The sequence below is a fragment of the Scophthalmus maximus genome, chromosome 9 (genome assembly GCF_022379125.1).
Source record: "Scophthalmus maximus strain ysfricsl-2021 chromosome 9, ASM2237912v1, whole genome shotgun sequence".
NCBI lineage: Eukaryota > Metazoa > Chordata > Actinopteri > Pleuronectiformes > Scophthalmidae > Scophthalmus > Scophthalmus maximus.
In genome coordinates, this window is record NC_061523.1 from 18,010,863 (window position 1) to 18,028,401 (window position 17,539).

At 44.9% G+C, this 17,539-nt stretch overlaps 1 protein-coding gene across 5 annotated transcripts in view; it reads right to left on the reverse strand.

Annotated features, from left to right (window-relative positions):
* Positions 1 to 10,202: 10,202 nt before the first annotated feature.
* enox2 (ecto-NOX disulfide-thiol exchanger 2) overlaps positions 10,203 to 17,539 on the reverse strand; it is a 154,195-nt gene continuing 146,858 nt past the window's right edge. For all 5 annotated transcript variants that reach the window (XM_035649140.2, XM_035649138.2, XM_035649141.2 and 2 more), the window contains 4 exons: positions 17,174 to 17,230; positions 16,174 to 16,270; positions 14,742 to 14,827; positions 10,203 to 10,893 (listed from right to left, as the gene is read on the reverse strand). In XM_035649140.2, the coding sequence (XP_035505033.1) occupies positions 10,762 to 10,893; positions 14,742 to 14,827; positions 16,174 to 16,270; positions 17,174 to 17,230 (372 nt within the window). In that variant the 3' untranslated portion in view covers positions 10,203 to 10,761. The remainder of the gene's footprint in view (positions 10,894 to 14,741; positions 14,828 to 16,173; positions 16,271 to 17,173; positions 17,231 to 17,539) is intronic.

The window sequence follows — 17,539 nt, forward strand, 5'->3', positions numbered from 1 at the left end:
AAAAAACACAGCAGTTTGTGGGCTGGCGGGCTGCACAGATACACACATTTATGTGCACAAACACTGAAGAAGTGATTTTTGCATAATATGCTAATGGCCAACGCTAACAGCCGTTGACTGCAGGGGTGTGCATTAGCGAGAAAAAATGAGTTCCCGTCTGGGAAAATGGACGTGAACGCTACTTTAAATCAGAACAAAAACTTGGAAATTTGGCGAAATTTTTGGTAAACGAATTCCCAAGTTCCCAACATCAAACACACGAACACGGAGGCAGAAAGACAGCGTTTGATTGATGGTAGAATAGAAAACCTTTAGTAATGGTGCAAATGTACGTATTGCATCACTGTAATGGTTCGTTGCTGTCTACGTACAGTAGAGTGACCTAGATTATTTTAGTTAAAACCAATGATATTGACATGCCTGCCACAGAGGCCAGAGGCCAGAGGCCTGTACTACGAAGCAGGATTTGCGGTCATCGAGGTCACTTCAGCTTTAACTCGGAGTTTTCCGTCCTACGAAGCTGGTTCTCTTATAACCGGGGCAAATTACAGCGGTAACTTATGCTGAACGGCTATAACCTGCTCCAGGGCAGGAAAAGTTCAAGGTAAGAGATCAGAGCCAGTCACCAATCCAACTACTGACCAATCAGATTAACGGAAAACCAGCGTCATCATTCTACAGGATCATGACTGGGACAAAAGAGTTAGAAATAAAATGGCAAATAATAAAGCACAAAACAGTGACCCGCTCACTCATTGACGTTTCATAAAATCATTACATGAAGAGTTTTAAGCCTGGAACCCAGCCAATGAACCACAAGATGGATTGTTACCATTAACATTTAATTTGGAGCAGGGGGAAAAAAACGAAAATGGAAAAAAGGCAAAGGTACTAGACTGTACATAATTATTTTAAGAGTGAAGGAACTACTCATCCCATAAACCATTGCAAATGGCTTTCCAACGACTTCCAACCAATCAGAGGTGTCAGTCTCATTTAAAACATTTTTTTATTAAAACAATGTTGATATCATACGGACTTGTGGCTTCCACAGGTGCATATACCATAGTTTCACATTCATTTGAACCAACGTGGTATTCAAACACATAAAAACTAACACATTTTCTCCAGAGCGTCCATGTTGTTTTTTTTCCACAGTCACACACTGAAGTCGGAACAATGAGACTTTCCGAGGAGCAGGTGAATGCACAATATGAAAACACTGACGTCAAGTCAGACTCATCCTACTTCCTGTAGTGTGAGTGTGTAGAGAAACACAGAGCAACTGTTCTATTTTTTGCCGTTTTCAAATTGCTGTGTCGCAGCAGCAGGTCGTTCCTATTGTTCATTTTGGAGAAACTACACAGCTGTTCTGTTTTTTTATTTATTGAAAATTTGAGTGGTACCCTCAATACCCTCATATTTTTCTAAAACTTTTCCAGGCCAGACAAGTTCACATGAGTGTTTCGTCAAACATGAAATAAAACCGGTGTAATATTCTATAAAAAATTATTATCTTGGGCGATGGGTTAAGATATATGGCGATAGAGTCATGGAATACATCCGAGAGCAACACTTTCAGAGAGATAACTTTTGTTTTTCTTTCCATTTTATTAAGAATCATTGAGAATCATAGACTTGAGAATAAATCACAATGGGCACCATATGGCCTGGAGGTTATTACTTCTTTTACTATAACAAACTGCTGAACTAAACTGTTTTACAGCGTTCTTGCTGGAGATTAAAAAGTATAGTGTATGTGGCCACAAGTAAAAATGAGCTGCCAGAAGGAGGAGATCATATAAATTGCATCTCCTTTGGAAGAGATAACCATAAGGGATAATGGACCCATAGTTCTTAGAATAAAAATGTAGAACACATAATGCGTGTCAGTGAAAAAACATCAAGGCAATGAGGACGAATTTAATCCTCTGAATCTACAGCCAAACAATTACAGCTCTCCATCGATGCATTGCTCTGGTCTGGATTTACTCTTTACTGATAGAACTTTGAACTTACTGGCAATGTAAAACATATGGAAGGTCTCACTGACATACAATGTCAGAAAAACATAAAAAGCAGCGTTTCACTGTGTCTCACTAGAGCGCCAAAAAAAAAAAAGCGTTTTTGATTAATAATACGGTTTCACAATGGCATTCTACATTGGGTGCTTGTTATAAAACCAAGTGGAAAACAGCATTTTAATGGAAATTGTAAGAAAATAGGCAATTTATGGAACTTTTGGGTTTAGAAACATTCAGACATGCACCTAAATGTTCCAGATATTTTCCTGGTGACAGTCTCCTGCTGCGTTCTTCATATGAGAACGTCAAACTCTATGTCCAGACTCAATTTGCCGGAAAAAAAACTGCTGAAATGAAAGAGAACGAGTTGCCACGCAAGTGAGAGGATAGTTCCACCGCGCAAGCATCCGTTCAATCAGAAGTCAAGGCTTCTTATATGAGATTGATCGATTCACTTAAACTGTCTAAATGTTTTCCAATAGGAGCTGGTGCCCCGAGTTTACAAGTGCAAATTAAATTCCGCCACAACGCTACAATTGTAAATGTCATGTTTGCAGTCCAGGAGCAGTTTTTGACTGTGTTTAATCATTTCTCCTTGAGCATTTACACACACACCCGCTGGAGGTTTGATGGGATTGATCAAATCAAACTCAAGAGAATTTCATATGTATTGATGAGACAAACAGAACAATAATGGATGCAGCTCGGTATGGACGTTTGTTCAAACAGGATTACACCATCATGAAATCATTGATGAGAGAGGCACAGCACTAATGGAGTTATGAATCCAGCAGTTGTGCCGTCAGCGAATATGAGAATTCCAACATGCTTTTAGGATGTGCCTCCACTCTGCTCGCATCCGTACGACTTGACACAATGATGCAATCCCACCGGCAGCCCGCTCTGCACCGCCGACGGACAGGAGGGAGCAATTCACGAAATAGGGAAGAAAATCACTGACAGGACCTCACTGGGCTGAGCTGGGAAATTTGCCGAACTTCTTGCAATCAATGCTGCGAATCTCGACTTGGATATCAACCTCCTGGGACGTTTGTGATAAGTGCCGCGCCATGGTGGAGTCTGGAGCACAACGCGGGCTGTGGCGTGGCTGAGATGCATGTTCTGAGTGTGCAAGTGGATCTAAGGTGGGAATGATTGACCGTGGAAAAGCTCCAGACGCCTGAAGTTTCCACAGAATTGACAGCGGACGACGCGATGGGATATTTCACTGCTCTCTTTTGCACAGACATCTTCCCATGGTCCCTCGCCATGCTGAGGACTTTGCTGTAGGGGAGGACATTTCCATTATTTACGGCCTATTGAAGCTACTGTAGCTAAGGTAAATTGGTTTTTCTGCCTCCCCTTTGATTGTTGAATATAGCGGCATAATGGTAGGCCTATACAAAAAGAAACCTTCATAAGTTTCTGAGAGACCGAGACAAAAAAGCTCTGCGTTTACCACTGATGTTGCAAATGGCAAGCTGGGAAATTTTATTCCATTAAACGATGGTGCAGCAGCAGCAAAGAAAAAAAAAAGTGACTTCACATCTTCATTACATTGCCCACTTTTGACCAGTTATCCACAGGAGTAGGAAAAATACATTGACCAGCAGCAAAATACAATTAATGCAAGGCAGACTGCCAGTACATATTTGTTAACAGTATGTCGGAGGAAAAGCTCAGTGTTCTTTACCAACTCATTCCCCCTTGATGATAACTTGATTGTTCCAGCGGTTTTAATGTAGAGCACCGCTTGTTTGTTTTTCTTTGTGGAGAGTCGACGAATCCCATTAATATTCATGAATCAGTCTGTAGCATTGCACATTTTAATTACTTGGCATTTATTAGAATGCAGGATTCTTGTTATTTACATAATGCAACAGAGGGGAGTGGTGCCAATGTTGCACGGTTTGGGCAATGCAAGGAAATTGACATGAGGCAGACCAAAGGTGGAGACACTTGGCATTCAGCGCACGGGACGTCCTGAATCCGTATGAGTTCACGCTTTTAATCAGTGTGATGGGAAGGGCTCATAAAAAGTAACTGGGGCACTGGATAAACATCTAAAATAAACTTGTATAGTCAGATATATTGACGTCTAAAATGATAATGAAGCTGTCTTTTTTTCTCCCGATGAATTTTCATGTTTGTTGTGCGAAGCTTAATTTCATTTCAAAATCTTTCGTTCTGTCATGTTTTTTTAACAACTTTCCTGTAAAGTAAACTGAAGTTGAATCAATGCTGTAGTTTTTCCAGATTCAATATGTCATAAGAAATTGTAAATGATGGAACTTCACAAGCGAAAAAAACAATCTTTGATGGTACGTTTCGATACAAGCTCGACATACCAAAACAGAAAACTGAAAGCTTTGAAGAAATGCAGTGATACAGACTCACAAATAGAACTGCAACTCATGAAGATTTCTCAATTGATCAATGAGTTCTTTTGTTTATAAAAATGTCAGAAAATCGTACAATAACAATAATAATGGAATACATCACAATCTTGACATATTCAAGCATCTTGTTTTGGCTTATCAAAAGTCTGAAACCTAAAGTGTATATATTTTTTGTATCATATGGTAATATTGACAATGTTTATAACTAAGAAGACAGAAGCAGTGAATATTTTTGCCGTTTTCAGACATGAACAAAGGAAAATGTCCAGAAAATTGGGTCCAGACATTTTTTTGCTATTTTGACGAAGGACGGCAGAACGCAACAGGAGACTGTTTGGGTCGGACGTGCACACAACAGCAGGGACATTTCTCAGTCGTGGTGAATCTCCCAGAGACTTTCCTGCTGTACTCTCAGATTGGTTCACCCGGACATTTTGCGAAGTTTGGAGCAACATTTGCATACAGCCCCTCTGCAAACAGTTCAGGAAAATGTCCAGACTTCAGTGCGTGTCTTTAAACAGCTTTAATCTGACATGTCTCTGCAACTGTGTCCAAGTTATCAGCCTCGTGAATGAAATCATGGACGTTGCACGCAGCGCGTTGCACGCAGCGCGTTGCACGCAGCGCGTTGCACGCAGCGCGTTGCACGGCTTTTGAGATCTTCATACTTCCATGAGGGGACGCTGCAGTTTCTCTGGAGAACTTACCAAGTCTCTGACAGTAACTTGGGGAACAGAGCTCACATGTTGACAATCCATCAGCTTTAATAAGGGGTTAGCGATGCATCGAGTGAAAGCTCAAGGGCTGTCACTGTTGATTCTGTGAGAATGTATCCTTGGGATCCCGAACAAGCTGTGCAGCAAGGAATCAAAGGATATTAACAGAAGACTGATGCAGTTTTAATGACGATGACACACTCTGAGAAGAAAGCTTCCTCATATTCTCTGGGAAGTATATTATATGCATTGCTCATAAATAAGTAAATGATGATTAACATGAGGAGGAACCACTGGTGGCAGAGCGAAGGAGACTTACAGGAATTGCATGGAAAGATGATTTTAACCTGAATATTGATTTACCATGTAATGCTGGTAGAACTGCAATGCGTAATGAGTTATGTAAAAAAATTGCCAAAGTTGCATTCATCTTTATTGTACCCTGCACAGCCTTCAAATAAATCTTCAGACTGTATCCCCAGCTCTCGGAAGGAACTGGTTGGCGTTAAAAATGGTTTATATCATGAGAACTCGTCCGCCGGTGACGGATGATGAATCAAGAAGTGAAGGAAGCTCTCTGTGATCTTCTATTTGGACCCAATCAGAAGATAATTGTGGGTGAAATGAATCCTCACTCTCGTCCGTGAGTCACACCCACACTTTTGTCAACAGCCAATATCCGACTGTACAGGCATTTGCTCGGAGATTGTTTATGTAGTAGTTAACCAACCGTCCCTGACCGGAGGGAATTGAAGAAGTCATTTTCTTGATGACAAAATGTTCAGTACCAGCGGCAAACACAATGATGCTGTGATTAGAATGCAGACAAACAGTGTGAAATACACATTAGCCAAAGATCTACTTCCATACGTGTGCATGTGAAGACTTGGCACGCTGTCAAGCCAGTGCTCTCACTCAGCCGATGTGACATCAGCTGTTCCCCCAGTCGTCGTGTGGTTGACAGGACTAAAACTTTTCTTCTCTAAAGCTGCTTTCAGCGTTCAGGCTTCTCCTGCGCCCCTTCCTCGGGTCCAGCCCCTCAGTGTGATTTGGAGCTCAGCAGATACCCTCCTCCGTCCATCCACCCAGAGCTGAAGATGTGACTCCAGGAGGAGTTTTGTCTCCTGCACCAAGACGTCCCCAGATCCTCTATTTCTACTGATTTGAGTTTGATTCAGGCAATGAAGAACTTTACCAAAACAAAAAAAATTCCCATCTGCTGTGGCCCCATCTTCCAGAAGTTGTACCACATCATGATGAAAATCATATGTAATAGGAAGGGAGGATTTTTTCTCTCTTTTTTTTTTACATATTTACTTCACAAATGTGGTTCTGTTAGAGTTCGCTGTCCCTTCAGGCCCAAAGCACTGTGTACTCACGTACTAACTGTCAACTTTAAGGTTTCAAGGCCCGTCGGGTGTTTGCAGTCAAACAAGAACTTTGAGTGTCAACCCAACAGTCCTTTGACAGTAAGCAACGAGTGACAACGTAGCAAAGGAGAACCTCCGTGAGAACTTGGAGCAGCCGAACAGCTTTCTCGGGCCTAAAACGTAAAACTTTTCTCACGCAGGTTTCCACTGTGCAGATAATTGCTGCGTGTTTGCGGCGCGATACACCTTCGGTAAAGGTCACTCGATTCATGATGGCCGTGGGGAGTGGCCATCGCTCATTAGGACAGAGCTTCCCCCTCCCGTCTAACCTGGCATTTCAGATCAAACCCGACGCCTTCACCATCTAATGGGCCAGACTGCAGGAGCATCCTTCAAGGCCTAGGCGTTATCTTGCCGGTGACGTGTATTCACCAGCCCCCTCCTTTTTTTTTTAGAAGAAGAAGAATGCCAAGAATACAATTTTTCTAAAGAACACAAAGAGACTTATTTTCTCCAGTTTATCCTCCGTACCTTTCCCCTCACCCGCAGGGTCGGGGTGCTGATGTGCGAGATCCTGCTGAGGCGGTGCAAATAGCTTTTGGGCATTCGCCGCCGTGCCCTCAGCTCCTTCCTACTTTGTATGATGGTCTATGTGCGGGAGGGGGAGGACGAAACCCAGAACGAGAGAGTCTGTTGCAAACGATGAGATGCGTTGTGTATCATACCCCATCCGAATTCTTCCTCTCAATACCCTGCGCCCGGAGGCCCCAGGGAGCACAGTGTAAAGCAATTATTCCAGCACTGTCTGTTCACTCATGCTAAACGTGAATGCAATTCTACGCGAGCACGCCGAACGGCGGTAAACAAAAAAAACGCATAGGATAAGACATGATTTGCAACCTGCCAAACTAATAATCCTCAAAGAAAAAAGGAACCCACTTAGTTCCGGCTTTAATATTCCATAGTTTTTGGTTTCTAAGATGTGAGTCCAAGTGCCTGCGGGCAAGTGTTTCTGGAGCTCCGCTGCGTCTCTGTGCTGCAGCACGGGCCCCCTGGAAACAGAGTCAACTCTGGGAGCTCTTATGTATACATTCATTAACGAGGGGGCCATGCAGCTTTCATTAGGGACGAAAACCCGCGCCAACATGTGGCCCCGGTGCCGTGGCCGTGCACCCGCTGTCGACGCACATCACCCCCGGTGCAGGCCCACGTGCTGAGCGATTGCAGTGTGCGAGGTGCAGCTGCTGGTGCGCTCAATAGGAGGGGCTGTTGAATCGCCTCCTCTCAGCCGGCTTCTCCCCTCCGCCGCCTGTCCGGAGATGAAATCCAGTTAAAAATTGAGATATGTAACGATTCGTCTGGTGACAGCCCAAACAACAGCGCACCGCCCTGTCAGCTCCTCCACCGTGAACTTTTCAACCGCACACCTGTTGCCGCAGAGACGGAGAGGTGTGTAGGTGTGTGTGTGTGTGTGTGTGTGTGTGTGTGTGTGTGTGTGTTCCTCTAATCCATTTTAGGGGTGATAGTTTATCTTATTGTGGACCATGTGCTACACACACGCACACAGCCTGAAACCACTCACCTGCCCGCTCGAGGGAGGCCTTAATTGTAATGAAGTTAGTGAGGATGCCTTCAGGAAACAACATGAGAGGGAAAAGGTAATTAAGGGTATCTTGGGAATCCTGCTATCACCCCATAAAGCATCTGCTTATCTCCTCACGTCTAATTATACCTATCTGGGACGTGATGCATAAATGGATTCAGGAAATCCTCGCGGAACGACCCCGACGACCTCAAACTTAACATTCAGGCGGAGCAGTCACATCAGTCGGTGCCCTGAGAAGAATTCAAACCTCCCTCCCTCCCTCTCTCCCTCTCTCTCCCTCTCCCTCTCTCTCCCAGAGACTTCACAAGTTGGGTGTTGTCCTGCGGCATCGTCACCGCCGCTGAGGTGAATCACAGCCTCCAAGAGCTTTAGCGTGCACCTTGAATTGAAATAATGAGGAGGCTGCTCACTGTGTCACCGCCATCAAAAGACAGCGAATGGATACTGGCATTCACCAGGGACTGCTGGCGGATTTAATTAGTCCGTGTTTTCCTCCTTGTGCGACGCTCGCGCACCGCCAAACGGCTGTAAAGGAGATGAATTGCGCGTGCCATCGGTTCCATCAGCGCGCCGGAATGACAACTCAGTTGGGAGGTAACTGCTCGACGGAGAGACGCTTGCTGAAAGACAAGAATGCACCGTACCGGCGTTTTTGTTACCCCTGGTGAGGAAGAGAGAAAGAGGGGAGGAGAGAGGGGAGGAGTCATCGGGGAGGTTGAGCCGACAAGTCTCACCGCGTGGAGAGGATGTGCAGCGATGCGCAGCCCCGCCCACAGGAAACATCTCTCATGATCACGCAGGGAAGGAAACTAGGAAGCACAGATTTGCAGTTACGTACCTATCAGGAGCATCATCATCAACAAAACAGCGTTACACGTCTGAGAAGACCGACGCAGAGTTATTGCGTGCTGCTCAGACTCTGCTACGACTACATATGAAAAACAGTCTCTGCATTACAGCGGCAGCAGCTTCCACTACCGCTTTCTAATCATACTCGACAAGCACCTCCACACTAAGAGGGTTAGAGGTCTTGTACTGTATTCAACACGCAAACAAATCCACTCCCACCACAGATAGTTCACTTTTCATCCATGAAACCGCCTTTCCTTTTCAAAAACCACCGCTATTAATAATGGATACACGCGCAGGCAAGGGGAGCCAAGTAGGAGCTTGTAGGCAAAACATACTCATTCCCTATCATTAATTCAGGTACGAGGACTAGTACGCTGACAAGTGCGTGAATTTTTCAAATGCAATGCCCGTAGGAGATGGAGGAGATCATGTGTAATAATAAACCTTTGTTTCCCAGAGCACGCCGTCAAATAGCCCAGCGGAGGCGCATTAAGAACGCTTGACTGGGCTTCAGGGAGGAACCTCCAGTCCTGGCGGCAACAGCTCGCTATCCGGCGAGGGTGGAGAAGAAAACTCCCCTATGTGGAGTGTTGTGTAACCACTTAATATATGGATCCCGGCGGGCGGTACACAAACACACAAACATTTTGTGCATGTAGCACACGCACATCAACTGCCTCACCAATTACACGTCATTAACATGATCCCCTAGGTGTGTTTTCCAGTTAAGTGCAATGTGGATGTGCGATGCCTTCAGCCACGCAGCCAGCTGTCGAGCCTAATTGGGTTTACAGGAACACAAAATGCACTTATTTAAGGTTCTATAAAAGCAGAATCAAGCGCAGCCAGAGAGCAAAAAAATAGAAAAACAAAATGGAAGAATGGGCACAAACGTAGAAGGAGAGCGGTTGTCTCGCGCGGGGGCGTGTCGTCGCGCGTTTCAGGTCTGATCGCCGTGGTCGTCGGGCTCGAAGGTGTTTGTACAGCCGCGCACACAAAGATAAACCCAAACATCTTTTTTTTTTTTTTTTTTTTACAATAAAACATCTTTTTTTTATAATCAAAAATATCATCCAAGCATTTACAGTGTATTCCAACAAATGACTCTATGCAACTGTTAACAGCCTTTACAGAAAATGAAGAAATATATCCATTTTTGATCTATGGTACAAACCAGCAACAGCAAAAAGAGGAGAGAGAGAGAGAGAGAGGGAGAGAGAGGGGGGGGGGGGGGGGTCCAGAGGTTTGAAGTGTTCACTTCGACCCTGATGAACCTCCATGGCTCGTTAGCCCTGTCGTCCTGGGCCGCGCCGGCAGCACACGGAGCCGACACCAGGGCCCCGAGTGTTCACCGCCCCGCCCACGTGCGTGAGAGAGTCATGTAATAATCCCGCTACTGTCGTGACGCGCTGCTCCGCTGTAACTCCCAGTGAGTCGCTAGGTCTAAAAGTGATTTGCACTTTAAAAAAATTGGAGAAGAAAAAAAAAAGAATGGAAGGTTCAGCCTCATGACGACTTGAGGTCACCATGGTTGGGTCTCAACATTCCTGTCACCATGGAAATGCTCCGTTTCCTTCGCCTCGGCCACCGACGCCGAGTCCCTGCAACGCTCGTGGAACATCCCGCTCGGATCCGAGACCTGTGCTCAGTCTAATGTGTCCTTGTCCCGTCAGGCGCAGCTCACACGCTTTTGATATTTGCGGGGCTTTGTATCGTCTCCTTCACATTGCTTCAGTGTCTCTGCGCCGGGCCCCGTCGTCTCTTCCGCATCCCAGGAGTGTCACGGGGCAGAGTTTATGTGCTCTTGATGCCCTGGAAGCCGCAGAAGTTCCAGCGCTTCTCCAGACTGGCACCGACCCCCGTCAGCTCCTGTCGGAAGGTGCAGGGCAGCCGCGACAGAAGGGCCTCCACCTCACCAGGGTTGATCTACGCAAGAACACACAGAGAAAAAGATCCAGGAGCATTAAAACTGATTTGGCTGCACACGCTCATAAATCCACATTCATGTTATTGTATCATTATACCAGTATTTTCATTCCTTTGCTCTGGGGGGGGAAAATAACAATGCACTGTTGCAGTTTAATTCTGGTCCAGTTTGTGTTTGTGTTCATGCATTTATCTCTTCCAGGCTTTATTCTCATCTTGCAGGGAAAATCTTAACATCTACAGTCGGTGAAGATTCTGAGTCATCCAGGTCATGGGTATCCAAGATAAGTTCAAGTGATGGCGAGCGGCCCTGTCGATACACAAGGACGTCTCACCTCTCATCCGAGAGGCTTCTTCAGTTTCACCCCTGCAACAGTAGAAGCCTCTTGGACGAGAGGCGAAGCGTCTTCAACAAGCTACAGTCAAGTCCAGTCTAACTTTTTCTTCGAGTAACATTTGCAGCGAGAAAGAGATTTTAAAGATATTGATTTCGGGATTTCGCTTTTGATTTTTGAAAGCCTTTCTTAATCCTGTCTGGTGTCGGTGCCCAGATCTCAATCTATCACCGAAGGTGGTCAGACTGGGCCGTCTGGGCTCATCAGCTGTTTGTGATTATTTCGCGAGTCTCATCTGGGCATCTGTATGTCTGATGCAGCTCCTGTAAACTTCCCGTGAGTCATCAAAAATAACAGCCTCCAGTCAAATAAGCTGTTGACTTGTTGGCCTGCTATAAAGAGCCGCGCACAAAGAAATAACTAACATGAAACTCAACTTTTCCTGTATTGAGGCCAGCTCACTGGTCACGACTTTGTGTTAGGTGAGAACTTTCAAAGTGTGAAGCATCTTAAAAAGTTGTGCGCGGCAAAGAAATGTGACATATAATTACCTCCGTCAAGGAGGTAATGAGTGGTTTGGTTTATCGGTTTGTCTGTCTGTTAGCAGGATTACCCAAAAAGCTTTGGACATGGTTTGCATTAAATCTTAATCAAAGAAAGGCCTCAGCCTCGGTAACAGTTGATTTTTTTCCGAAGGACTTTTCACCGCTGCGATTGGGATTGTTCAGCCTTGGTGGAGGTTAAATTCTCTCTTTGTGCTAAGTAAAAAAAAAAAAAAAAGAGTAACTTCTGCACACTGCAAACCATCTATTCATTTAAATAGACAATGTTGGTCTATTTCAAGTCAGTGTGTAGGCATCACTCCTTTCCTTGAGGCCTTGTACCTACTCTCCTTCATTTTTATTGAACACATATTACAATTATTAACACTATTTTCATATTAAAAAGTGTAGATTTTTGATTTATGTAAAATGTTTAAGACTAATGTTTCATTTTCACTTTTTCTCTCTCAACCAGGTCCCCCCCCTAAATTTTTGAGGTTATTACTCCTCTCTATTCACACTCATAGAACACTCGCTCACTCAAATCACACCTCCGCTGCAGTCGGGGAATCATGGTGCACGCACATTCGTAGTGACAGCGTAGCAGCCATCTGACTAAGCGTAATCTGTCCCACACCCTCGTGTGGGCTCGGGATCATCAGTCAATTGAAATCCTGAGGTGACAGAGGCAGAATGCACTGCACGAGCTGCTGTACACATCCACACGGCGTCTTGCATTAATAACTAGATTGTTCCGAGGCCCTGTGCCGGTGTCAGGATGCATTAAGCTCCATCATGGAGATATTCATTATCATTATACACAATGGAGCTGTGTTTTGGAGCCACTAGATAAGCAGAGAGGACTGTGGCTTGTTGTCAGGGAGTCCAGCCAATGATATTGACAAAACTCTGTGGGCTGCTCTCTGTGTGTAGTGGAGAGTCGATGTGGGAACAGATGCACAGGCGTACTCAGCCGCACACAGACAGACAGGCGTGGGCGTATGCGAGCGTGCACACGCACACGCACGCACACACACACGAACACACACACGAACACACTAGACGGAAAAACTTCAAAGGCATGAGAGAAGACAGTCACACTATTCTTTGCATGTGTGAGAATGAGTAAAGGCGGTGATGAGCACATACGAAGGGTAGTTACAGAGAACAGTCATTTCTCGGGGCAGCTGTGTGGACGCGTAGAGACTCAGTGTTCATAGATAATACATTTTTCCACATAATGAGTAAGTCGGATGAGACTGAAAGTCGGAGGGTTTCATCCCCGACTTCTAATGCGTCTTCTGTTTGGTCAGTGACTGCAACTGTAAAGGGAGAGGGGACGTCTCCCATTTTTGCTGAATGTCTTCCTGTCTGCGGCGTCCAGCAGAAGAGGTCGTTAATCTCTCGGAGATGACATTGAAAGTTGGCATTTTGAAAACCTCATGTAAGTGGCGGGGAAAAGCGATTATACGTCTCAAATTCCTCCTCCGAAAGATGGGGATGAAATAGCTGCGCTATTTGTGCCAAGACAGAGTCGAAACCGAGGGTGTCTGAGGCGTGAGGGTGGTGTTCGGCTCCAAGTGTCAGGATGCAGGATCTGGTTTTAATATGTTCCATTATCAGGGGAAATATAGCCAACATTTTCATTTTTGGCTGTTACAGAATTAACGTTAATTACCTGCAGTTGATCTAATCTGTTGGCAGTGATGTCTGTCATTTCAACCAGCAGCAGTCGGCCAAACGGAGGCTGCTACCTGAACGGTTTCGATTGCCCTTTGTGTCAGGGCTTAATTAGAGTGGTTATTTTGCCGACCGGGAGCTGGATCCAAAATGGAACCAGCTATTGGAACCCGTCCCTAGTCAGGGATGATCTCAATAATTTTACTAAACAATTCACATAATCTTCAACTAGTGCCTTGTTATTTAGGGAGTATATACAGTAAACTATAAGAGTACAGCCCCTTGTCATAATCACTATATTGTCAAGTAATAATAAATCAAAATTGTATTCATTTTTAAATAGAAAAAAGAAACAAATTTGCCCAAAATACTATACTAATTAAACTATAATGAAAGGTCTGTTTTTAAGCTATCTACTGCAACAGTACAGTACACCCTTCATTAATGATATTATTATTTTTATATGTATTTATTTTATATATGATGGCAGATATGTTTTTTTAGCTGCTCCTTGCTTAAGAGGATTTGCTTTTCTTCTTCCTCTTTGACATAATCTGTAAGTTTTCTATTAGATTCACGTCTGGGGACATAGTTTGGTAAGGTCCAAGTTTCACGTTTTTTTTTCTTGTGTGATGATCACAGTTTGTTTGGGATCACTGTCATCCCTCTGAAAATCCCGCTTTAGCTTCTTGAGAATGAACAAACCTGCTTTAAAGGGCCACCTGTAAATCTCCTATAGACCTTTCGCACTAATGCAGCCCTGTACCAGCACAATCTCACCTTCATGTTCATGTTTGTCACTTTACAGTCACTGTGGTAGTCCTGGCCTGATCCACGCCATACGCGCTGGACCACATGTGATCCAGACAAATTCATCTGGCTTTTTTGTGAGCAATGGTTTTCTTCTTGGACGCCCTCTGTGGAGGTTGACTTCATGCAATGTCCTTCACACAGTCCGATCAGTCAATGAAACAACAAGTTCCACAGATAGTTCTTAGGCCAAGTCGGAAGCTCTTGTCCATCTGTTTTTCAATACAAGGTTGCATAAATGCGAAATTGTGCATGGCATTATTTTTCAAGGTTGGCCACGTGAGCTTCAGCTTATGTTCAGCGGCCTACCTACTGTCCCACCCTTTGCGTCCAATTAGGATGAAGCACAGTTACATCAGCCGTGTAGGACGAGGACTGACACCAGGACTGTATGGGTGCATTTAACCGAGAGTGATGCTGACAGTCACCTCGGCTCATCAACTCCACTGTGGAAATTTAGATTTTCTTGTGAGACTGTTACCTTGGTGTCCAAACGCTGCAGGTAGGAACAGATGTACTCGATGCTCGCTCCGAACGGGTGAACGTGCAGGAACGTTGATATGATCCCTGAAGAAGGAAAAAAGAAACGACACACACACACACACACACACACACACACACACACACACACAAACACACACACACACACACACACACAATGAGATCAATGCAGAGACGTGTCACCAGTCAAACGTTTGCAGCATTAACGTGCTGCCGAAGGATGTTTCACAACACCAGCTTATCTAACTCCTTCTCCTCTCCTCCGACACCAGCTTCGAGTGGCTTCTCCCAGAGTCCCAGTACTGTTAAGAGCCTCTTGTATATTGTGGCTCCAGATTAGAGGGAGTGTTTGATGACAGCTTTGATGCCGTTGTCTCTCATCAAAGCTGTACTCTCCCCCAGCTCATACAAACCGTCTGCTATCAGCGCGCAAATGGGGCCGGGAGAGGGATTATCCTCCACCTCTGCTAACTAACCACCTATAGAGCGTCGAGGGACCAACAGTTGAAACCAAACACACACTGTTGAAAAATCACAACGCTTCCCCCACTGGCTCAACCACGAAAGCAAGAATACCACAATCATGGGAGACACTTAAGGAGAAAATACTACTCCAAGACTTCCCTGTTGCCACCTGCAGGAGGTAGGTCCATACTTGAACACAAACTATGCGCTCGCCTGGAGCAATGAATAAGAGTCTGACTGTGAGCCGACCAGCGCATTGATATGACACCAACTAGAATTTAATGTTGATTTACTTCCATGAATTCACCCACTGGAGTGGTTTTACTGCCTGCGTTTATCTGCTCTAAAGAACCAATGAACATATTCTCCAACTGACAGTACAGACATTTGCAGTATCAACATAAACTCACTCTGTGTGTGAGTGTGTTTAAGAGCTTATTGTAAGACACATTCATTATCTTTATATGGTTTAAATGATAAAAGATGAACACCAAAACAACTATTTCATCCTTTGTGTCTTACAATTAAGGATGAATACAGACTACAATTATGAAAATTTTATCTGAATGTGATGGAAATCCCGAGTTTCTGTTTCATAGAGTAAATGTGTAGATCATTCTCAAATCGAATCTCCGGCGCAACAGCACCAGATTTATCTAGGTGAAGTAATGGCAGAGGAAGTCCGGGTCCCTCTGTGTGTGCTGTGATCTGAGCTTCTTTGTTTTGGTAGCCGGTCCAGGCGACACGTTCCTGTTAGTGCCTGTGCGTTTATAAAGCAAGATTACTTCAGCCGTCATAAAAAAAAAAAGCAAAAGGCACACGTACGTTTGCTTGTAAGTACTGTCTATGACTACTGAGGGCTTCACGGGTAAAAAACTACAGCAAATACAGTTTACGTCAAAGTGATATTGACAGTGCAAGAGGAGTGCAGAGTCGTGTCAGCGTACCCACGAGCAGTGCTTCCCTCTCGGAGTGGACAGGACTCGGTGGGGTCTTCTCTGTCGGACCTTCCTTCTCCTGACTGCACGACACCACTGTTGCTTCCTGCACATCCACAACACACACACACACACACACACACACACACACACACACACACACACACACACACACACACACACACACACACACACACACACACACACACACACACACACACACACACACACACACACACACACACACACACACACACACACTCGGTTACCATAAATGAATCTGCTGCCAGCCACGGTTTGACTGTGGCCGACGTGAAGTAAACAAGCTCATATTTAAGCTGATGCATGGCGCACAAATAAAAAGACAATTAAACATTGAACAAGTGGAATGAACCAACAACCAACACATCAACACGGTGAGACGATGAGGATGAGGATAATGAGGCGAGGGAGAATATTCATCCAGCAGCTATAATTCTGATAGAGGATGGAAGTGTACAACTCTCACACACACACAAACAAGAAGTGTAGAGACGAGTGTAAGAAGAGCAAATAGAAGAGACTTGGAAGGCAAATGATCAAGCTGTCTGTTTCAGATCCCTGACAGGTGGCAGAAAAAAGTCTGGGGAATGACAGAGGAGTTTTGGTCTGTTTGTTGTCCTACTTTGTATTGTGTGTGCCATTTCCACTTATGGTGTGGTATGCCTGGTGGCCCTTTTCCTGTTTTTAATCTATCCACAACACCCTGCGAGTGCGTGTGTGTCAATGTGTGGGTGTGTAGACATATGCGAGCCATTTTGACATTATGACTCCTTTATTTCCTAGCCCAGTTGTGTCTGGGTGATTTATTCGGCGACAAATGCAGTTGCGGTGAACTGGATTGTCCTCGTAATGATCCGTCATGTCACTGGAGGAGGTCGGCGGGGGGAAGTCAGGAGACGAAGAGGGAACGAGGACACAAACAAATATCTGGAGGGGAGTGGGGAGGGCTCAACCTTCTTCCACTTACGCTGGTTTGATGAGCGCCCTCCTCGCCGCCTCTGTCATCCTGCTTGGACATCTCCAGCTGCGGCACATTAGAAACATATGAGGGATTAGCCACCAAACAAGCTAAGTGTTAATGCAGACAGATGGCTGTGCAGGGCGTGAGTGTGCAAACAGACAAATACAGGCACTGTTTATTATTAGAACAGTGTTCGGAAATGTGCTGAATTTCGACGCTGAGCAAGCAACAAAACACTGGGATCCATGTGGATACAATCAACCCTTCTTGAGTCAGTATTGGCACAAATGATCAGCTGTTAAAGTTGGAACAATGGAAAAACCTTGTGGGTTGGACCTGAAATCTTGGAAATACACTTGCTGAAACAACTGA